Below are 22,947 nucleotides of genomic sequence, written 5' to 3' on the forward strand. Positions count from 1 at the left end.
CTGTGATCCCAGTCAAACGTGGAAGGTCTGCGTGAGGGTCTGTACTTGCTGCCCCACCAGGCTCTGTCTGGCCAGCTGGAGGCGGTGGTGGAGAGGACAGAGGACTTCACTGACTCGGCCTACACCAGCCACGAGCACCGAGAGGGCATCCTGCAGCTCTGCCAGCTCGCCCGCCAGGACACTGACCAGCTCATCACAGCCTGGATGGAGGCAGTATGTGGCCGTTCACAGGGCATACACGCCCATATAAACACTCACATGCATACACACAAGCACAGAGACACACAGGGACACACAAACACGTATACAAGTACTCACACAGATATGTGATAGATATGTACTCATACTTCTACATGGTTAAGAGCACACATCCAGCATGTTATGATTTAACACATGCATATGCACATTTACACGTGCAAATACCCACAGACCTCTTTTCCTTTTCACGCGCATTTTATTCAACCTTTATTTAACCAGGTTAGTCTCGTTGAGATAAAAATCTGTTTTTCAAGAGAGACCTGGAACACACACATTCACCTTCTCTCTGTATCTCCTTTCTATATTGTCAGTGAATGTCCTTGAGCTGTCAAGTGATTCTCTGGGTGACAAATGAATCACACTGCAGGAGTGTAGTTGCATGACCTTGTGTACTGTTGATAGGTTTACAGATAATGTGGAGGAGAAGTATAGAATATCCAGCCTTTTCACACTACCCTCCTGGATGCTACTATGCAGTACTATTTTCCTTCTTTCAGTATGGTTGTGTTTCCATACAGGATTTACCCTAGTGTTTTACCCAAAAGGCTGAGACTTGTCTGTTTCCATCTACGCGGGCCGGTACCCGTGTCTCTGGCAGACCTGCTCTCACTTGGGGCCAAAGCCAGGCCCCTGGTACTTTTCAGCTTGCATTTACATAACAGTGGATAACTGTGAACTGTTACACCTCACAAAGCAACTGTTTTGATTATGCAGAGGTTGTTGATTCTGCTCTTCACAAGTCTTCACTGTCATCCCCAGCTTTGGAAACACAATGTCCCTAATATAACATACGGGTGTATACACTAGTGTAACATAACGGTGTATACACTAATGTAACATAAGGGTGTATACACTAGTGTAACATAACGGTGTATACACTAGTGTAACATAAGGGTGTATGCACTAGTGTAACATAACGGTGTATACACTAGTGTAAGATAAGGGTGTATACACTAGTGTAACATAACGGTGTATACACTAATGTAACATAAGGGTGTATACACTAGTGTAACATAACGGTGTATACACTAGTGTAACATAAGGGTGTATGCACTAGTTGTCACGTTCTGACCATCGTTCGTGTGTGTTTTCCTTGTTTTAGTGTTGGTCAGGACGTGAACTGGGTGGGCATTCTATGTTGGATGTCTTGTTTGTCTATTTCTATGTCTGGCCTGATATGGTTCTCAATCAGAGGCAGGTGTTAGTCATTGTCTCTGATTGGGAACCATATTTAGGTAGCCTGGGTTTCACTGTGTGTTGGTGGGTGATTGTCCTTAGTGTTAGTTTGCACCAGTTTAGGCTGTTTCGGTTTTCATTACGTTTATTATTTTGCACTGTTTGTATTTAGATTCGTGTTGCTATAGTCACAATAAACATGGATCGCAATCTACACGCCGCATTTTGGTCCGACTCTCCTTCTCATCAAGAAAACCGTTACAGAATCACCCACCACAAAAGGACCAAGCAGCGTGTCAACAGGCAGGAGCAGCGCGAGGAGACGCGCAATAAGGATTTCTGGACATGGGAGGAAATCCTCGACGGGAGAGGACCCTGGGCTAAACCAGGGGAGTGTAGCCGCCCAAAGGTGCAGCAGGAGAAGAGGCAACAGGAGCAGCCCAAAGAGGAGGTATGGACATGGGAGGACGAATTAGAAGGTAAAGGACCCTGGGCTCAGCCTGGAGAATATCGCCGCCCCAAGGAAGAACTGGAGGCGGCGAAAGCTGAGAGGCGCAGATATGAGGAGGCAGCACGACGTAGCGGATGGAAGCCTGAGAGGCAGCCCCAAAAATTTCTTGGGGGGGGGCTAACAGGGAGTATGGCTACGCCAGGTAGGAGACCTGGGCAGACTCCCTGTGCTTACCGGGGGGCTAGAGAGACCGGACAGGCACCGTGTTATGCAGTGGTGCGCACGGTGTCTCCAGTGCGGGTGCATAGCCCGGTGCGGTATATTCCAGCTCCGCGTGTCGGCCGGGCTAGATTGAGCGTCGAGCCTAATGCCATGAAGCCGGCTCTACGCAGCTGGTCCCCAGTGCGTCTCCTTGGGCCGGCTTACATGGCACCAGCCTTGCGCTCGGTGTCTCCGGTTCGCCTGCATAGCCCAGTGCGGGCTATTCCACCTCGCCGCACTGGCAGGGCGACCGTGAGCATTCAACCAGGTAAGGTTGGGCAGGCTCGGTGCTCAAGAGCTCCAGTGCGCCTGCACGGTCCGGTTTTTCCAGTACCACCTCCACACCCCAGCCCTCCGGTAGCAGCTCCCCGCACCAGGCTTCCTGTGCGTGTCCTCGGCCCAGTACCACCAGTGCCAGCACCACGCATCAGGCCTACAGTGCGCCTCGCCTGTCCAGCGCTGCCAGAGCCTCCCTCCTCTTCAGCGCTGTCGGAGTCTCCCGCCTGTTTAGCGCTGTCAGAGCTTTCCTTCTCTTCAGCGCTGCCGGAGTCTCCCGCCTGTTCAGAACTGCCAGTCTGCATGGAGCTGCCAGTCTGCATGGAGCTGCCAGTCTGCATGGAGCTGCCAGTCTGCAAGGAGCTGCCAGTCTGCAAGGAGCTGCCAGTCTGCAAGGAGCTGCCAGTCTGCAAGGAGCTGCCAGTCTGCAAGGAGCTGCCAGTTTGCAAGGAGCTGCCAGTCTGCATAGAGCTGCCAGTTTGCAAGGTGCTGCCAGTCAGCATGGAGCTGCCAGTCAGCATGGAGCAGCCAGTCAGCATGGAGCAGCCAGAGCTGCCAGTCAGCATGGAGCAGCCAGAGCTGTCAGTCAGCATGGAGCAGCCAGTCAGCATGGAGCAGCCAGAGCTGCCAGTCAGCATGGGGCAGCCAATCAGCATGGAGCAGCCAGAGCTGCCAGTCAACCAGACTCTTCCAGATCTGCCAGTCGACCAGACTCTTCCAGATCCGCCAGTCGGCCAGACTCTTCCGGATCCGCCAGTCAGCCAGGATCTTCCAGAACCGCCAGCCAGCCAGGATCTGCCGGATCCAACCACCTGCCTGAGCTTCCTCTCAGTGCTGAGCTTCCTCTCAGTGCTGAGCTTCCTCTCAGTGCTGAGCTACCCATCAGTCCCGAGCTACCTCTGTCCCGAGCTGCCCCTCTGTCCCGAGCGGTCTTTAAGGAGGGTAACCTATCTAGGGACGCTAAGGAGGTGGACTAAAACTGTTATGGAGTGGGGTCCACGTCCAGCGCCAGAGCCGCCACCGCGGACAGATGCCCACCCACACCCTCCCCCATAGGTTTAAGTTGTGCGTCCAGAGTCCGCACCTTGGAGGGGGGGTACTGTCACGTTCTGACCATCGTTCGTGTGTGTTTTCCTTGTTTTAGTGTTGGTCAGGACGTGAACTGGGTGGGCATTCTATGTTGGATGTCTTATTTGTCTATTTCTATGTCTGGCCTGATATGGTTCTCAATCAGAGGCAGGTGTTAGTCATTGTCTCTGATTGGGAACCATATTTAGGTAGCCTGGGTTTCACTGTGTGTTGGTGGGTGATTGTCCTTAGTGTTAGTTTGCACCAGTTTAAGCTGTTTCGGTTTTCATTACGTTTATTATTTTGCACTGTTTGTATTTAGATTCGTGTTGCTATAGTCACAATAAACATGGATCGCAATCTACACGCCGCATTTTGGTCCGACTCTCCTTCTCATCAAGAAAACCGTTACACTAGTGTAACATAAGGGTGTATACACTAGTGTAACATAAGGGTGTATACACTAGTGTAACATAAGGGTGTATACACTAGTGTAACATAAGGGTGTATACACTAGTGTAACATAAGGGTGTATACACTAGTGTAACATAAGGGTGTATGCACTAGTGTAACATAAGGATGTATGCACTAGTGTAACATAATGGTGTATACACTAGTGTAACATAATGGTGTATACACTAGTGTAACATAAGGGTGTATGCACTAGTGTAACATAACGGTGTATACACTAGTGTAACATAAGGGTGTATACACTAGTGTAACATAAGGGTGTATACACTAGTGTAACATAACGGTGTATACACTAGTGTAACATAAGGGTGTATACACTAGTGTAACATAACGGTGTATACACTAGTGTAACATAAGGGTGTATGCACTAGTGTAACATAAGGGTGTATGCACTAGTGTAACATAACGGTGTATGCACTAGTGTAACATAACGGTGTATACACTAGTGTAACATAACGGTGTATACACTAGTGTAACATAAGGGTGTATACACTAGTGTAACATAACGGTCGGTGTATACACTAGTGTAACATAAGGGTGTATACACTAGTGTAACATAAGGGTGTATACACTAGTGTAACATAACGGTGTATACACTAGTGTAACATAAGGGTGTATACACTAGTGTAACATAAGGGTGTATACACTAGTGTAACATAAGGGTGTATACACTAGTGTAACATAAGGGTGTATGCACTAGTGTAACATAAGGGTGTATGCACTAGTGTAACATAACGGTGTATACACTAGTGTAACATAAGGGTGTATGCACTAGTGTAACATAAGGGTGTGTACACTAGTGTAACATAAGGGTGTATGCACTAGTGTAACATAAGGGTGTATGCACTAGTGTAACACTGGTGTTGCAGTATATAGGAGTAAGATCTAACTTGAAGTCAGGCTCGTTGTATGAAAAGATATCCACTTGACTACACTGATAACACGGACACATTGTGTTCTCTGTCTCTCTCTTGACACCTCGCTCAAAAGATTCTCCTTGGATACCGAAACTTGGAGGTTTTATACAATGTGTTTTTGGTTTAAGCTGGTATAACGATGTGAAAGTAGAGGCCACAGTTCCACTGACAGATTGAATGGAATCAGAGCTACAACACGTTGAAGGATTGATTCCCTGGTGAGACACATTTCCACAACGTGCGTCACTAGCTGGATCCCAGGGTCTGTTTGTGTTTCTCACTCAATTCAGTAGAAACAGAGAGGGTGTGAGAAGGTGTTACTCCACTCATTTAAGTGGAAACCGAGAGAGTGATATGAGGGGGTGTGGTGAGTGGGTCAAAGACAAATCATCTGATGCCTCTTGCTTGTTTGACAGTGTTTTGACACCCTGCTTTAATCCTGTCTGTGCAAGGTTGGTACTGCCCACCTGCCTCCTTGGCCTAAGAACCTGTGTCTGAAAGGATTATGTTTTAATCGTTTTTGGTGTCTCTGTGTTGGTGAAGCAGAAGGGATCTCAATTCAATTCAAGGGGCTTTATTGGCATAGGAAACATATGTTAATATTGCCAAAGCAATCGAGCGATCTCTCTCTCTCTCTCTCTCTCCCCTCTCTGTCTCTCTGATAGGGACTGAACAGGTTTGTGTGATCTGGTGTGGGTCAGAAACTGACTTCTCCTTCCTCTGCAGAGACAGGACACGTCCAAGGCAGCAGTCCATGATTTATGTGACAACTCTTATCTTTTCCCACTCCCTCCCTCCTTTCTTTTTGTTTGTATCTTTCTTTCAAGAAGCAGTCTCTAAATGCTAAAGAGGCCACGGAGGAGATGGAGCTGTCTATACTGAAGACCTGCCAAAGTGTCTACGAACTCCGCAGAGAGGTGAGTCCTGTAACCCCATGCTCCTACCCAGAATGCTTCACTACAAGCATTTCGCTACACTCGACAAGCATTTCGCTACACTCGCATTAACATCTGCTAACCATGTGTATGTGACAAATAAAATTTGAATTTGATTTGATTTGTTTGGCATGCCAAGGGGTTCAGTCCTAGAGCAGAAATGTCTGTAGTTTTCTGTACTCCATCACAGTTTGTCTGTATCTCTTGCTCTTTTTTTATCTTTGATTTGCCCACATCACTCTCTCTCTGTTTCTCTCTCTGTTCTCTCTTTATCCTCTAGGGTACACTGCCACTCTCCCTATTCCTTTCACTCTTTCTCTCTCTGACTTGTTCTTGCTCTCTCTGCCTTGCTCTTTCTCTCTCTCTCTCTAACTTGCTCTTTCTCTCTCTGACTTGCTCTTTCTCTCTCTGCCTTGCTCTTTCTCTCTCTGCCTTGCTCTTTCTCTCTCTGCCTTGCTCTTTCTCTCTCTCTCTCTGACTTGCTCTTTCTCTCTCTCCCTGCCTTGCTCTTTCTCTCTCTAACTTACTCTTTCTCTCTCTGCCTTGCTCTTTCTCTCTCTCTGCCTTGCTCTTTCTCTCTCTGACTTGCTCTTTCTCTCTCTGACTTGCTCTTTCTCTCTCTAACTTACTCTTTCTCTCTCTCTCCCTGCCTTGCTCTTTCTCTCTCTGCCTTGCTCTTTCTCTCTCTGCCTTGCTCTTTCTCTCTCTCTCTCTCTCTAACTTGCTCTTGCTCTCTCTGCCTTGCTCTTTCTCTCTCTCTCTCTAACTTGCTCTTTCTCTCTCTGACTTGCTCTTTCTCTCTCTGCCTTGCTCTTTCTCTCTCTCTCTCTCTCTCTCTCTAACTTGCTCTTTCTCTCTCTGCATTGCTCTTTCTCTCTCTGCCTTGCTCTTTCTCTATCTGACTTGCTCTTTCTCTCTCTGACTTGCTCTTTCTCTCTCTAACTTACTCTTTCTCTCTCTGCCTTGCTCTTTCTCTCTCTCTCTCTAACTTGCTCTTTCTCTCTCTGCCTTGCTCTTTCTCTCTATCTCTCTAACTTGCTCTCTCACGCTCTGCCTTGCTCTTTCTCTCTCTGCCTTGCTCTTTCTCTCTCTCTCTCTCTCTCTGACTTGCTCTTTCTCTCTCTCTCTCTCTGACTTGCTCTTTCTCTCTCTGCCTCGCTCTTTCTCTCTGCCTTGCTCTTTCTCTCTCTGCCTTGCTCTTTCTCTCTATCTCTCTAACTTGCTCTCTCTCGCTCTGCCTTGCTCTTTCTCTCTCTGCCTTGCTCTTTCTCTCTCTCTCTCTGACTTGCTCTTTCTCTCTCTCTCCCTGCCTTGCTCTTTCTCTCCCTGCCTTGCTCTTTCTCTCTCTCTCTCTGCCTTGCTCTTCTCTCTCTGCCTTGCTCGCTCTACTCTCTCTGCCTTGCTCTTTGTCTCTCTCTCCCTGCCTTGCTCTTTCTCTCTCTAACTTGCTCTCTCTCTCTCTGCCTTGCTCTTTCTCTCTCTCTCTCTAACTTGCTCTTGCTCTCTCTGCCTTGCTCTTTCTCTCTCTCTCTCTAACTTGCTCTTTCTCTCTCTGACTTGCTCTTTCTCTCTCTGCCTTGCTCTTTCTCTCTCTGCCTTGCTCTTTCTCTCTCTGCCTTGCTCTTTCTCTCTCTCTCTCTGACTTGCTCTTTCTCTCTCTCTCCCTGCCTTGCTCTTTCTCTCTCTGCCTTGCTCTTTCTCTCTGCCTTGCTCTCTCTCTCTCTGCCTTGCTCTTTCTCTCTATCTCTCTAACTTGCTCTCTCTCGCTCTGCCTTGCTCTTTCTCTCTCTGCCTTGCTCTTTCTCTCTCTCTCTCTCTGACTTGCTCTTTCTCTCTCTCTCCCTGCCTTGCTCTTTCTCTCCCTGCCTTGCTCTTTCTCTCTCTCTCTCTCTGCCTTGCTCTTCTTTCTCTGCCTTGCTCGCTCTACTCTCTCTGCCTTGCTCTTTGTCTCTCTCTCCCTGCCTTGCTCTTTCTCTCTCTAACTTGCTCTCTCTCTCTCTGCCTTGCTCTTTCTCTCTCTCTCTCTAACTTGCTCTTGCTCTCTCTGCCTTGCTCTTTCTCTCTCTCTCTCTAACTTGCTCTTTCTCTCTCTGACTTGCTCTTTCTCTCTCTGCCTTGCTCTTTCTCTCTCTGCCTTGCTCTTTCTCTCTCTGCCTTGCTCTTTCTCTCTCTCTCTCTGACTTGCTCTTTCTCTCTCTCTCCCTGCCTTGCTCTTTCTCTCTCTGCCTTGCTCTTTCTCTCTCTCTCTCTAACTTGCTCTTGCTCTCTCTGCCTTGCTCTTTCTCTCTCTCTCTCTAACTTGCTCTTTCTCTCTCTGACTTGCTCTTTCTCTCTCTGCCTTGCTCTTTCTCTCTCTGCCTTGCTCTTTCTCTCTCTGCCTTTCTCTTTCTCTCTCTCTCTCTGACTTGCTCTTTCTCTCTCTCTCCCTGCCTTGCTCTTTCTCTCTCTGCCTTGCTCTTTCTCTCTGCCTTGCTCTTTCTCTCTCTGCCTTGCTCTTTCTCTCTATCTCTCTAACTTGCTCTCTCTCGCTCTGCCTTGCTCTTTCTCTCTCTGCCTTGCTCTTTCTCTCTCTCTCTCTGACTTGCTCTTTCTCTCTCTCTCCCTGCCTTGCTCTTTCTCTCCCTGCCTTGCTCTTTCTCTCTCTCTCTCTCTGCCTTGCTCTTCTCTCTCTGCCTTGCTCGCTCTACTCTCTCTGCCTTGCTCTTTGTCTCTCTCTCCCTGCCTTGCTCTTTCTCTCTCTAACTTGCTCTCTCTCTCTCTGCCTTGCTCTTTCTCTCTCTCTCTCTAACTTGCTCTTGCTCTCTCTGCCTTGCTCTTTCTCTCTCTCTCTCTAACTTGCTCTTTCTCTCTCTGACTTGCTCTTTCTCTCTCTGCCTTGCTCTTTCTCTCTCTGCCTTGCTCTTTCTCTCTCTGCCTTGCTCTTTCTCTCTCTCTCTGACTTGCTCTTTCTCTCTCTCTCCCTGCCTTGCTCTTTCTCTCTCTGCCTTGCTCTTTCTCTCTCTCTCTCTAACTTGCTCTTGCTCTCTCTGCCTTGCTCTTTCTCTCTCTCTCTAACTTACTCTTTCTCTCTCTGACTTGCTCTTTCTCTCTCTGCCTTGCTCTTTCTCTCTCTGCCTTGCTCTTTCTCTCTCTGCCTTTCTCTTTCTCTCTCTCTCTCTGACTTGCTCTTTCTCTCTCTCTCCCTGCCTTGCTCTTTCTCTCTCTCTCCCTGCCTTGCTCTTTCTCTCTCTCTCTCTAACTTGCTCTTGCTCTCTCTGCCTTGCTCTTTCTCTCTCTCTCTAACTTGCTCTTTCTCTCTCTGACTTGCTCTTTCTCTCTCTGCCTTGCTCTTTCTCTCTCTGCCTTGCTCTTTCTCTCTCTGCCTTGCTCTTTCTCTCTCTCTCTCTGACTTGCTCTTTCTCTCTCTCTCCCTGCCTTGCTCTTTCTCTCTCTAACTTGCTCTTTCTCTCTCTGCATTGCTCTTCTCTCTCTGCCTTGCTCTTTCTCTCTCTGACTTGCTCTTTCTCTCTCTCTCTCTGACTTGCTCTTTCTCTCTCTCTCTCTGACTTGCTCTTTCTCTCTCTGCCTTGCTCTTTCTCTCTGCCTTGCTCTTTCTCTCTCTGCCTTGCTCTTTCTCTCTCTGCCTTGCTCTTTCTCTCTCTCTCTCTCTGACTTGCTCTTTCTCTCTCTCTCTCTCTCTCTCTCTCTCTCTGCCTTGCTCTTTCTCTCTCTGCCTTGCTCTTTCTCTCTCTCTCTCTGACTTGCTCTTTCTCTCTCTCTCCCTGCCTTGCTCTTTCTCTCCCTGCCTTGCTCTTTCTCTCTCTCTCTCTGCCTTGCTCTTTCTCTCTCTGCCTTGCTCGCTCTACTCTCTTTGCCTTGCTCTTTGTCTCTCTCTCCCTGCCTTGCTCTTTCTCTCTCTAACTTGCTCTCTCTCGCTCTGCCTTGCTCTTTCTCTCTCTGCCTTGCTCTTTCTCTCTCTCTCTCTGACTTGCTATTTCTCTCTCTCTCCCTGCCTTGCTCTTTCTCTCCCTGCCTTGCTCTTTCTCTCTCTCTCTCTCTGCCTTGCTCCTTCTCTCTCTGCCTTGCTCGCTCTACTCTCTCTGCCTTGCTCTTTGTTTCTCTCTCCCTGCCTTGCTCTTTCTCTCTCTAACTTGCTCTCTCTCTCTCTGCCTTGCTCTTTCTCTCTCTCTCTCTAACTTGCTCTTGCTCTCTCTGCCTTGCTCTTTCTCTCTCTATCTCTAACTTGCTCTTTCTCTCTCTGACTTGCTCTTTCTCTCTCTGCCTTGCTCTTTCTCTCTCTGCCTTGCTCTTTCTCTCTCTGCCTTGCTCTTTCTCTCTCTCTCTCTGACTTGCTCTTTCTCTCTCTCTCCCTGCCTTGCTCTTTCTCTCTCTGCCTTGCTCTTTCTCTCTCTCTCTCTAACTTGCTCTTGCTCTCTCTGCCTTGCTCTTTCTCTCTCTCTCTCTAACTTGCTCTTTCTCTCTCTCTCTCTCTGCCTTGCTCTTTCTCTCTCTGCCTTGCTCGCTCTACTCTCTCTGCCTTGCTCTTTGTCTCTCTCTCCCTGCCTTGCTCTTTCTCTCTCTAACTTGCTCTCTCTCTCTCTGCCTTGCTCTTTCTCTCTCTCTCTCTAACTTGCTCTTGCTCTCTCTGCCTTGCTCTTTCTCTCTCTCTCTCTAACTTGCTCTTTCTCTCTCTGACTTGCTCTTTCTCTCTCTGCCTTGCTCTTTCTCTCTCTGCCTTGCTCTTTCTCTCTCTGCCTTGCTCTTTCTCTCTCTCTCTCTGACTTGCTCTTTCTCTCTCTCCCTGCCTTGCTCTTTCTCTCTCTAACTTACTCTTTCTCTCTCTGCATTGCTCTTTCTCTCTCTGCCTTGCTCTTCTCTCTCTGCCTTGCTCTTTCTCTCTCTCTCTCTGACTTGCTCTTTCTCTCTCTCCCTGCCTTGCTCTTTCTCTCTCTAACTTACTCTTTCTCTCTCTGCATTGCTCTTTCTCTCTCTAACTTACTATTTCTCTCTCTCTCCCTGCCTTGCTCTTTGTCTCTCTCTCCCTGCCTTGCTCTTTCTCTCTCTAACTTGCTCTCTCTCTCTCTGCCTTGCTCTTTCTCTCTCTCTCTCTAACTTGCTCTTGCTCTCTCTGCCTTGCTCTTTCTCTCTCTCTCTCTAACTTGCTCTTTCTCTCTCTGACTTGCTCTTTCTCTCTCTGCCTTGCTCTTTCTCTCTCTGCCTTGCTCTTTCTCTCTCTCTCTCTGACTTGCTCTTTCTCTCTCTCCCTGCCTTGCTCTGTCTCTCTCTAACTTACTCTTTCTCTCTCTGCATTGCTCTTTCTCTCTCTGCCTTGCTCTTCTCTCTCTGCCTTGCTCTTTCTCTCTCTCTCTCTGACTTGCTCTTTCTCTCTCTCCCTGCCTTGCTCTTTCTCTCTCTAACTTACTCTTTCTCTCTCTGCATTGCTCTTTCTCTCTCTAACTTACTATTTCTCTCTCTCTCCCTGCCTTGCTCTTTCTCTCTCTGCCTTGCTCTTTCTCTCTCTGCCTTGCTCTTTCTCTCTCTCTCTCTCTCTAACTTGCTCTTGCTCTCTCTGCCTTGCTCTTTCTCTCTCTCTCTCTAACTTGCTCTTTCTCTCTCTGACTTGCTCTTTCTCTCTCTGCCTTGCTCTTTCTCTCTCTCTCTCTAACTTGCTCTTTCTCTCTCTGCATTGCTCTTTCTCTCTCTGCCTTGCTCTTTCTCTATCTGACTTGCTCTTTCTCTCTCTGACTTGCTCTTTCTCTCTCTAACTTACTCTTTCTCTCTCTGCCTTGCTCTTTCTCTCTATCTCTCTAACTTGCTCTCTCTCGCTCTGCCTTGCTCTTTCTCTCTCTGCCTTGCTCTTTCCCTCTCTCTCTCTTTCTGACTTGCTCTTTCTCTCTCTCTCTCTCTGACTTGCTCTTTCTCTCTCTGCCTTGCTCTTTCTCTCTGCCTTGCTCTTTCTCTCTCTGCCTTGCTCTTTCTCTCTATCTCTCTAACTTGCTCTCTCTCGCTCTGCCTTGCTCTTTCTCTCTCTGCCTTGCTCTTTCTCTCTCTCTCTCTGACTTGCTCTTTCTCTCTCTCTCCCTGCCTTGCTCTTTCTCTCTCTGCCTTGCTCTTTCTCTCTCTGCCTTGCTCGCTCTACTCTCTCTGCCTTGCTCTTTGTCTCTCTCTCCCTGCCTTGCTCTTTCTCTCTCTAACTTGCTCTCTCTCTCTCTGCCTTGCTCTTTCTCTCTCTCTCTCTAACTTGCTCTTGCTCTCTCTGCCTTGCTCTTTCTCTCTCTCTCTCTAACTTGCTCTTTCTCTCTCTGACTTGCTCTTTCTCTCTCTGCCTTGCTCTTTCTCTCTCTGCCTTGCTCTTTCTCTCTCTGCCTTGCTCTTTCTCTCTCTCTCTCTGACTTGCTCTTTCTCTCTCTCTCCCTGCCTTGCTCTTTCTCTCTCTGCCTTGCTCTTTCTCTCTCTCTCTCTAACTTGCTCTTGCTCTCTCTGCCTTGCTCTTTCTCTCTCTCTCTAACTTGCTCTTTCTCTCTCTGACTTGCTCTTTCTCTCTCTGCCTTGCTCTTTCTCTCTCTGCCTTGCTCTTTCTCTCTCTCTCTCTGACTTGCTCTTTCTCTCCCTCTCCCTGCCTTGCTCTTTCTCTCTCTAACTTGCTCTTTCTCTCTCTGCATTGCTCTTTCTCTCTCTGCCTTGCTCTTTCTCTCTCTGACTTGCTCTTTCTCTCTCTGACTTGCTCTTTCTCTCTCTAACTTATTCTTTCTCTCTCTCTCCCTGCCTTGCTCTTTCTCTCTCTCTCTCTCTCTCTAACTTGCTCTTGCTCTCTCTGCCTTGCTCTTTCTCTCTCTCTCTCTAACTTGCTCTTTCTCTCTCTGACTTGCTCTTTCTGTCTCTGCCTTGCTCTTTCTCTCTCTCTCTCTGACTTGCTATTTCTCTCTTTCTCTCTGACTTGCTCTTTCTCTCTCTGCCTTGCTCTTTCTCTCTGCCTTGCTCTTTCTCTCTCTGCCTTGCTCTTTCTCTCTATCTCTCTAACTTGCTCTCTCTCTCTCTGCCTTGCTCTTTCTCTCTCTGCCTTGCTCGCTCTACTCTCTCTGCCTTGCTCTTTGTCTCTCTCTCCCTGCCTTGCTCTTTCTCTCTCTAACTTGCTCTCTCTCGCTCTGCCTTGCTCTTTCTCTCTCTGCCTTGCTCTTTCTCTCTCTCTCTCTGACTTGCTCTTTCTCTCTCTCCCTGCCTTGCTCTTTCTCTCCCTGCCTTGCTCTTTCTCTCTCTCTCTCTCTGCCTTGCTCTTTCTCTCTCTGCCTTGCTCGCTCTACTCTCTCTGCCTTGCTCTTTGTCTCTCTCTCCCTGCCTTGCTCTTTCTCTCTCTAACTTGCTCTCTCTCTCTCTGCCTTGCTCTTTCTCTCTCTCTCTCTAACTTGCTCTTGCTCTCTCTGCCTTGCTCTTTCTCTCTCTCTCTCTAACTTGCTCTTTCTCTCTCTGACTTGCTCTTTCTCTCTCTGCCTTGCTCTTTCTCTCTCTGCCTTGCTCTTTCTCTCTCTGCCTTGCTCTTTCTCTCTCTCTCTCTGACTTGCTCTTTCTCTCTCTCTCCCTGCCTTGCTCTTTCTCTCTCTGCCTTGCTCTTTCTCTCTCTCTCTCTAACTTGCTCTTGCTCTCTCTGCCTTGCTCTTTCTCTCTCTCTCTCTAACTTGCTCTTTCTCTCTCTGACTTGCTCTTTCTCTCTCTGCCTTGCTCTTTCTCTCTCTGCCTTGCTCTTTCTCTCTCTGCCTTGCTCTTTCTCTCTCTCTCTCTGACTTGCTCTTTCTCTCCCTCTCCCTGCCTTGCTCTTTCTCTCTCTAACTTGCTCTTTCTCTCTCTGCATTGCTCTTTCTCTCTCTGCCTTGCTCTTTCTCTCTCTGACTTGCTCTTTCTCTCTCTGACTTGCTCTTTCTCTCTCTAACTTACTCTTTCTCTCTCTCTCCCTGCCTTGCTCTTTCTCTCTCTCTCTCTCTCTCTAACTTGCTCTTGCTCTCTCTGCCTTGCTCTTTCTCTCTCTCTCTAACTTGCTCTTTCTCTCTCTGACTTGCTCTTTCTGTCTCTGCCTTGCTCTTTCTCTCTCTCTCTCTGACTTGCTATTTCTCTCTCTCTCTCTGACTTGCTCTTTCTCTCTCTGCCTTGCTCTTTCTCTCTGCCTTGCTCTTTCTCTCTCTGCCTTGCTCTTTCTCTCTATCTCTCTAACTTGCTCTCTCTCTCTCTGCCTTGCTCTTTCTCTCTCTGCCTTGCTCTTTCTCTCTCTCTCTCTGACTTGCTCTTTCTCTCTCTCTCTCTGCCTTGCTCTTTCTCTCCCTGCCTTGCTCTTTCTCTCTCTCTCTCTCTGCCTTGCTCTTTCTCTCTCTGCCTTGCTCGCTCTACTCTCTCTGCCTTGCTCTTTGTCTCTCTCTCCCTTCCTTGCTCTTTCTCTCTCTAACTTGATCTCTCTCTCTCTGCCTTGCTCTTTCTCTCTCTCTCTCTAACTTGTTCTTGCTCTCTCTGCTTTGCTCTTTTTCTCTCTCTCTCTAACTTGCTCTTTCTCTCTCTCTCTCTCTCTCTAACTTGCTCTCCCTCTCCCTGCCTTGCTCTTTCTCTCTTTCTCTAACTTGCTCTTTCTCTCTCTGACTTGCTCTTTCTGTCTCTGCCTTGCTCTTTCTCTCTCTCTCTCTGACTTGCTATTTCTCTCTCTCTCTCTGACTTGCTCTTTCTCTCTCTGCCTTGCTCTTTCTCTCTGCCTTGCTCTTTCTCTCTCTGCCTTGCTCTTTCTCTCTCTCTCTCTGACTTGCTCTTTCTCTCCCTCTCCCTGCCTTGCTCTTTCTCTCTCTAACTTGCTCTTTCTCTCTCTGCATTGCTCTTTCTCTCTCTGCCTTGCTCTTTCTCTCTCTGACTTGCTCTTTCTCTCTCTAACTTGCTCTTTCTCTCTCTGACTTGCTCTTTCTCTCTCTGCCTTGCTCTTTCTCTCTCTGCCTTGCTCTTTCTCTCTCTGCCTTGCTCTTTCTCTCTCTCTCTCTGACTTGCTCTTTCTCTCCCTCTCCCTGCCTTGCTCTTTCTCTCTCTAACTTGCTCTTTCTCTCTCTGCATTGCTCTTTCTCTCTCTGCCTTGCTCTTTCTCTCTCTGACTTGCTCTTTCTCTCTCTGACTTGCTCTTTCTCTCTCTAACTTACTCTTTCTCTCTCTCTCTAACTTGCTCTTTCTCTCTCTGACTTGCTCTTTCTGTCTCTGCCTTGCTCTTTCTCTCTCTCTCTCTGACTTGCTATTTCTCTCTCTCTCTCTGACTTGCTCTTTCTCTCTCTGCCTTGCTCTTTCTCTCTGCCTTGCTCTTTCTCTCTCTGCCTTGCTCTTTCTCTCTATCTCTCTAACTTGCTCTCTCTCTCTCTGCCTTGCTCTTTCTCTCTCTGCCTTGCTCTTTCTCTCTCTCTCTCTGACTTGCTCTTTCTCTCTCTCTCTCTGCCTTGCTCTTTCTCTCCCTGCCTTGCTCTTTCTCTCTCTCTCTCTCTGCCTTGCTCTTTCTCTCTCTGCCTTGCTCGCTCTACTCTCTCTGCCTTGCTCTTTGTCTCTCTCTCCCTGCCTTGCTCTTTCTCTCTCTAACTTGATCTCTCTCTCTCTGCCTTGCTCTTTCTCTCTCTCTCTCTAACTTGTTCTTGCTCTCTCTGCTTTGCTCTTTTTCTCTCTCTCTCTAACTTGCTCTTTCTCTCTCTGACTTGCTCTTTCTCTCTCTGCCTTGCTCTTTCTCTCTCTTCCTTGCTCTTTCTCTCTCTGCCTTGCTCTTTCTCTCTCTCTCTCTCTGACTTGCTCTTTCTCTCTCTCTCCCTGCCTTGCTCTTTCTCTCTCTAACTTGCTCTTTCTCTCTCTAACTTGCTCTTTCTCTCTCTCTGACTTGCTCTTTTTCTCTCTGCCTTGCTCTTTCTCTCTCTGCCTTGCTCTTTTTCTCTCTGCATTGCTCTTTCTCTCTCTGCCTTGCTCTTTCTCTATCTGACTTGCTCTTTCTCTCTCTGACTTGCTCTTTCTCTCTCTAACTTACTCTTTCTCTTTGCTCTTTCTCTCTCTCTCTCTAACTTGCTCTTTCTCTCTCTGCCTTGCTCTTTCTCTCTATCTCTCTAACTTGCTCTCTCTCGCTCTGCCTTGCTCTTTCTCTCTCTGCCTTGCTCTTTCTCTCTCTCTCTCTGACTTGCTCTTTCTCTCTCTCTCTCTGACTTGCTCTTTCTCTCTCTGCCTTGCTCTTTCTCTCTGCCTTGCTCTTTCTCTCTCTGCCTTGCTCTTTCTCTCTCTGCCTTGCTCTTTCTCTCTCTCTCTCTGACTTGCTCTTTCTCTCTCTCTCTCTCTCTATCTCTCTCTAACTTGCTCTTTCTCTCTCTGCATTGCTCTTTCTCTCTCTGCCTTGCTCTTTCTCTCTCTGACTTGCTCTTTCTCTCTCTGACTTGCTCTTTCTGTCTCTAACTTACTCTTTCTCTCTCTGCCTTGCTCTTTCTCTCTCTCTCTCTAACTTGCTCTTTCTCTCTCTGCCTTGCTCTTTCTCTCTCTCTCTCTAACTTGCTCTCTCTCGCTCTGCCTTGCTCTTTCTCTCTCTGCCTTGCTCTTTCTCTCTCTCTCTCTGACTTGCTCTTCTCTCTCTGCCTTGCTCTTTCTCTCTGCCTTGCTCTTTCTTTCTCTGCCTTGCTCTTTCTCTCTCTGACTTGCTCTTTCTCTCTCTCTCTCTGACTTGCTCTTTCTCTCTCTGACTTGCACTTTCTCTCTCTGCCTTGCTCTTTCTCTCTGACTTGCTCTTTCTCTCTCTGACTTGCTCTTTCTCTCTCTGACTTGCTCTTTCTCTCTCTGACTTGCTCTTTCTCTCTCTGCCTTGCTCTTTCTCTCTCTGACTTGCTCTTTCTCTCTCTGACTTGCTCTTTCTCTCTCTGCCTTGCTCTTTCTCTCTCTGTCTTGCTCTTTCTCTCTCTGACTTGCTCTTTCTCTCTCTGCCGTGTTCTCCTTCTGTCTTACTCTTGTTTTCTCTTTCTGCTACCATTGTGCAGCCAGGCATAGAAAAGATACAAAACATACACACATATTCACCCCCTCTCTTCCCTTCTCCCTTCTGTCCAGCTTCATAAGGTGGCGGTGGGGCGGGCGGCGGACCTGCTGAAGCTGCACGCGGAACACCTGCCTCTGCGGGCCCTGAAGGCCTCGGGGGGCGAGGGCAACCTGGAGGCTGTGGCAGAGTACGCCCGCACGCTCGGCGAGCAGAAAGAACAGCTGGTGGAGGTGAGAGAAGCTCACTGTGCTGGGGAGGTTGACTTAAGTCTGTTGAGTCTCCTTGATCAAGTCACCATTGAAGCACAATAAAGTATTCAATTCAATCCACAGCAATCCAACCTCGTATCCATCTCTATATCTGAGGTATATGGACATGTGTGATGTGGGATACTGGCTTTGGAAGCCTGTATGTATTTTTTCAATTGAAACTTTTGGATAAGTATCTTGATCTGTTGTTGGCATCAACATGTAGGTCTGTGTCTGCTGCTCATATCCAGTCATATTGATGTTAGACGTCGATGTTCTTTGTCCTGTTCCAGACTTGTCGTCTGCTGTGTCACGTCTCGGGGACAGAGCCTCTGGAGATCACCTGTATACACGCTGAGGAGACCTTCCACGTCATCGGCCCCCAGGTAACACACACTGACAGGTAACACACACTGACAGGTAACACACACACTGACAGATAAAACACACACTGACAGGTAAAACACACACACACTGACAGGTAAAACACACACTGACAGGTAACACACACACTGACAGATAAAACACACACTGACAGGTAACACACACACTGACAGATAAAACACACACTGACAGGTAAAACACACACACACTGACAGGTAACACACACACTGACAGATAAAACACACACTGACAGGTAACACACACACTGACAGATAAAACACACACTGACAGATAAAACACACACACACTGACAGATAAAACACACACACTGACAGGTAAAACACACACTGACAGGTAACACACACACTGACAGGTAAAACACACACACTGACAGATAAAACACACACTTACAGGTAACACACACACTGACAGATAAAACACACACTGACAGGTAACACACACACTGACAGAAAAAAACACACACTGACAGGTAACACACACACTGACAGGTAAAACACACACTGACAGGTAACACACACACTAACAGATAAAACACACACTGACAGGTAACACACAAACTGACAGGTAAAACACACACTGACAGGTAACACACACACACTGACAGGTAAAACACACACTGACAGATAAAACACACACTGACAGGTAACACACACACTGACAGGTAAAACACACACTGACAGGTAACACACACACACTGACAGATAAAACACACACTGACAGGTAACACACACACACTGACAGATAAAACACACACTGACAGGTAACACACACACACTGACAGGTAAAACACACACTGACAGGTAACACACACACTGACAGGTAAAACACACACACTGACAGATAAAACACACACTTACAGGTAACACACACACTGACAGATAAAACACACACTGACAGATAAAACACACACTGACAGGTAACACACACACTGACAGGTAAAACACACACTGACAGATAAAACACACACTGACAGATAAAACACACACTGACAGGTAACACACACACTGACAGGTAAAACACACACTGACAGGTAAAACACACACTGACAGATAAAACACACACTGACAGATAAAACACACACTGACAGGTAACACACACACTGACAGGTAAAACACACACTGACAGATAAAACACACACTGACAGATAAAACACACACTGACAGGTAACACACACACTGACAGGTAAAACACACACTGACAGGTAAAACACACACTGACAGATAAAACACACACTGACAGATAAAACACACACTGACAGGTAACACACACACTGACAGATAAAGCACACACTGACAGGTAACACACACACTGACAGGCAAAAAACACACACTGACAGATAAAACACACACTGACAGGTAACACACACACTGACAGGTAACACACACACTGACAGATAAAACACACACTGACAGGTAAAACACACACTGACAGGTAAAACACACACTGACAGGTAAAACACACACTGACAGATAAAACACACACTTACAGGTAACACACACACTTACAGGTAACACACACACTGACAGGTAAAACACACACACTGACAGGTAAAACACACACTGACAGGTAAAACACACACACTGACAGGTAAAACACACACTGACAGATAAAACACACACTTACAGGTAACACACACACTTACAGGTAACACACACACTGACAGATAAAACACACACTTACAGGTAAAACACACACTTACAGGTAAAACACACACTGACAGGTAACACACACACTGACAGATAAAACACACACTGACAGGTAAAACACACACACTGACAGATAAAACACACACTGACAGGTAACACACACACTGACAGGTAAAACACACACTGACAGGTAACACACACACTGACAGGTAAAACACACACTGACAGGTAACACACACACTGACAGATAAAACACACACTGACAGGTAAAACACACACACTGACAGATAAAACACACACTGACAGGTAACACACACACTGACAGGTAAAACACACACTGACAGGTAACACACACACTGACAGGTAAAACACACACTGACAGGTAAAACACACACTTACAAGTAACACACACACTGACAGGTAAAACACACACACACTGACAGGTAACACACACACTGACAGGTAACACACACACTGACAGGTAACACACACACTGACAGGTAAAACACACATAGTGAAAGGTAACACACACACTTACAGGTAAAACACACACACTGACAGGTAAAACACACACACTGACAGGTAACACACACACTGACAGGTAACAAACACACTGACAGGTAACACACACACTGACACGTAAAACACACACACTGACAGGTAACAAACACACTGACAGGTAAAACACACACACTGACACGTAAAACACACACTGACACGTAAAACACACACACTTACAGGTAACACACACACTGACAGGTAAAACACATACACTGACAGGTAAAACACGCACACTGACAGGTAACACACACACTGACAGGTAAAACACACACTAACAGGTAAAACACACACACTGACAGGTAACACACACACACTGACAGGTAAAACACACACACTGACAGGTAAAACACACACACTGACACGTAAAACACACACACTGACTGGTAAAACACACACACTGACTGGTAAAACTTACACACTGACTGGTAAAACACACACACTGACAGGTAACACACACACTGACAGGTAACACACACACTGACAGGTAAAACACACACACTGACAGAAAAAAACACACACTGACAGGTAACACACACACTGACAGGTAAAACACACACTGACAGGTAACACACACACTAACAGATAAAACACACACTGACAGGTAACACACAAACTGACAGGTAAAACACACACACTGACAGGTAAGACACACACTGACAGGTAACGCACACCCACACATACGCATCACACTCACACTGGGAATGGGCCCCTGAAGGGCCAAAACAAGACACATGAGATGGCATAGTCCTGATCATGTCTGATACAGTCCATGTTGCGACAGAAACTTGATAATCTGTATAACCTCTCCATTGTCAAGGTTCAGTTTTTCAGCGCATCCCCTGCCATCTAGATCCCTTATAGCTTCAACACCATACATTAAACACAGCCAACACATCCCCTGTCATCTAGATCCCTTATAGCTTCAACACCATACATTAAACACAGCCAACACATCCCCTGTCATCTAGATCCCTTATAGCTTCAACACCATACATTAAACACAGCCAGCACATCCCCTGTCATCTAGATCCCTTATAGCTTCAACACCATACATTAAACACAGCCAACACATCCCCTATCATCTAGATCCCTTATAGCTTCAACACCATACATTAAACACAGCCAACACATCCCCTGTCATCTAGATCCCTTATAGCTTCAACACCATACATTAAACATAGCCAACACATCCCCTGTCATCTAGATCCCTTATAGCTTCAACACCATACATTAAACACAGCCAACACATCCCCTGTCATCTAGATCCCTTATAGCTTCAACACCATACATTAAACACAGCCAACACATCCCCTGTCATCTAGATCCCTTATAGCTTCCACACCATACATTAAACACAGCCAACCATTGCAGAAAAAGACATTAAGAAGACTTCATCTGATACATGGGGAAATAACTCAGACAACCACATGCACACAAGTCAGAGTGCATCACCCCCAGTGTGCTGCATTTAATTGGCAATTACCCGCAGGAGTCCCTTTATTATCATTGAAAGACACGCACAGACACACACACACACACACACCAGTATCATCCCTCCCTGCTGGGCGGTGGCTCCCTCTCTGTGACCTTATTGATTGGTTGACCTTTGAGCTTATGAGCTCAGTCATTACTGCGGGGTCATGCAGCGTCTGACGTTACCGTGGGAGGATCATCACATTTCACACTATACCCCCAGCAGCAGATAAAGACCTTCCCGACGGCCTGGAAGACCAAACATAATTAGAAAAGTGGGGAACAAAACTAATGCCTGCCCACTGAAGATTGTGTGAAATGGAACAAATCCACCCCCACACTGAAAGGTAATGATCCGGTGTAACTCCGGTGTCTCTGCTGTCAACATTGTACAAGACTGAGGCCTGTTTCCATTCAAATCACCCTCTCCTTTTCTTGGGCCCCTTGTTGGTCTTCCCTCAAAGAGTCAACTGGTCTGGATAGGTACATAGTAATAGCTCCACTTAAGGTAACGTTTCCCATGTGGGGTTGCCTGATTTTGAAAATGGGGTCGCGAGAGAAATGGTGAAATAAAATTTTGAAGCAAAAATATAAAATAATGAAACTGTTTTCCTCCTACAGATGTGGCTCAGTCGTTTGAATGGTTTAAGCTATAAAATATTATGACCCCATCACTGAAAGACTCAGGAACATGCATGTGTCTGTTTCCTTCTACAATGCCAACAAGCCTCATTAGAACAGAGTGGACAATACCAGGCACTAAGTCAGACTGGGAGGAAAAGATCATACATAATTATTAGCTGAGAACATTCTGAACTTCCCAATAGCTTTCTGATGCATTTCAATCACTTCAAACCAGTACTTTTGAAATACTGTAAAAAGTACTGTCAGACTCATTTGTAATAGGCTGTCAAATACAAAATGATTACATAATTTTTGTTATATGGTGGGGTCATGAAACAAATGTGATATCAAAATGGGGTCGGGGGTCAAAAAGTTTGGGATCCCCTGACTTAAGGTAGAACTGTGCACCTTATCAAAACACTTTCACAGTCCAATATAGTGTAAAACATAGCTACTCCATCTGCTCACTCCCTCCCTCTCTCTCTCCCCCCTTCCTCTCTCCTGTCAGATCATCTCTGCAGCCCAGACGCTGGCCCTGCACCCATCCAGTAAGATTGCCAAGGAGAACCTGGATGTGTTCTGTGAGGCCTGGGAGTCCCAGCTCTGTGACATGGCAGTGCTGCTAAGGGAGATCAACGACGTGTTCGAGGGCCGCCGAGGTGGGGCTGCCAGTGGTAGGAGAGGGGGAGAGGGATGGGTGTGTGTTATGGGCAGTCGCAGGAGAGGGTTGTCGTAGGACAGCTCACCACAAGCCGTGGTTGTTTTTACTCTCTGTCTCTCGCTGAGCTTTGGTAGACTAAAATGTATTGATCCTATTCATAGACAGTTAAATCTCTATAACCGTAGTTGTTTGTATTATCTGACACAAGCTCTATCAGGGAGGGGATGTCAGATTAAAGCACCATCAGCAGGATACCTCTCATTGAGTTGGAGATGCAAACCGTTCTGTTACAGGCCTGATAGCCAGTGTGTGTCCCAGCGTGGTGATGCCAGACGTTTCTCAGAGCTCTCTCCCAGCATGCAGCGTGAGTCCTGTCATCCGTAACCTCTGTGGCGTGTCACGGTGCCAGTATTTATGGGCTACGATCCCAATGACAAGCAGCGAGAGAGACGACGTCTCCCTACCAAACCAATTGAATAGAGGAGGAATAGGGATAAATCTCCCTCCCTGGTGGAAGTTTAACGATGAAGTTCAC

General features: G+C 47.0%; 2 protein-coding genes across 7 annotated transcripts in view; one reads left to right on the plus strand and one right to left on the minus strand.

Moving 5' to 3' along the window:
• The window catches only part of LOC139392055 (catenin (cadherin-associated protein), alpha-like 1), a 139,416-nt gene that overhangs the window by 89,896 nt on the left and 26,573 nt on the right, over positions 1 to 22,947 (plus strand). For 2 of the 6 annotated variants that reach the window (XM_071139716.1, XM_071139722.1), the window contains exons 7-11: positions 13 to 213; positions 5,706 to 5,795; positions 16,866 to 17,024; positions 17,336 to 17,428; positions 22,260 to 22,425. In XM_071139716.1, the coding sequence (XP_070995817.1) occupies positions 13 to 213; positions 5,706 to 5,795; positions 16,866 to 17,024; positions 17,336 to 17,428; positions 22,260 to 22,425 (709 nt within the window). The remainder of the gene's footprint in view (positions 1 to 12; positions 214 to 5,705; positions 5,796 to 16,865; positions 17,025 to 17,335; positions 17,429 to 22,259; positions 22,426 to 22,947) is intronic. The other 4 variants (XM_071139720.1, XM_071139718.1, XM_071139721.1 and 1 more) reach the window with 4 other exon arrangements.
• Positions 6,940 to 10,668, minus strand: LOC139391590 (octapeptide-repeat protein T2-like; the record flags this gene model as incomplete). The annotated part of the gene is made up of 2 exons (XM_071138968.1): positions 6,940 to 7,002; positions 10,546 to 10,668. Coding segments are annotated over 2 exons (186 nt in total), but the record flags the coding sequence as incomplete, so codon positions are not given.

This window comes from Oncorhynchus clarkii, chromosome 32 (genome assembly GCF_045791955.1).
Source record: "Oncorhynchus clarkii lewisi isolate Uvic-CL-2024 chromosome 32, UVic_Ocla_1.0, whole genome shotgun sequence".
NCBI lineage: Eukaryota > Metazoa > Chordata > Actinopteri > Salmoniformes > Salmonidae > Oncorhynchus > Oncorhynchus clarkii.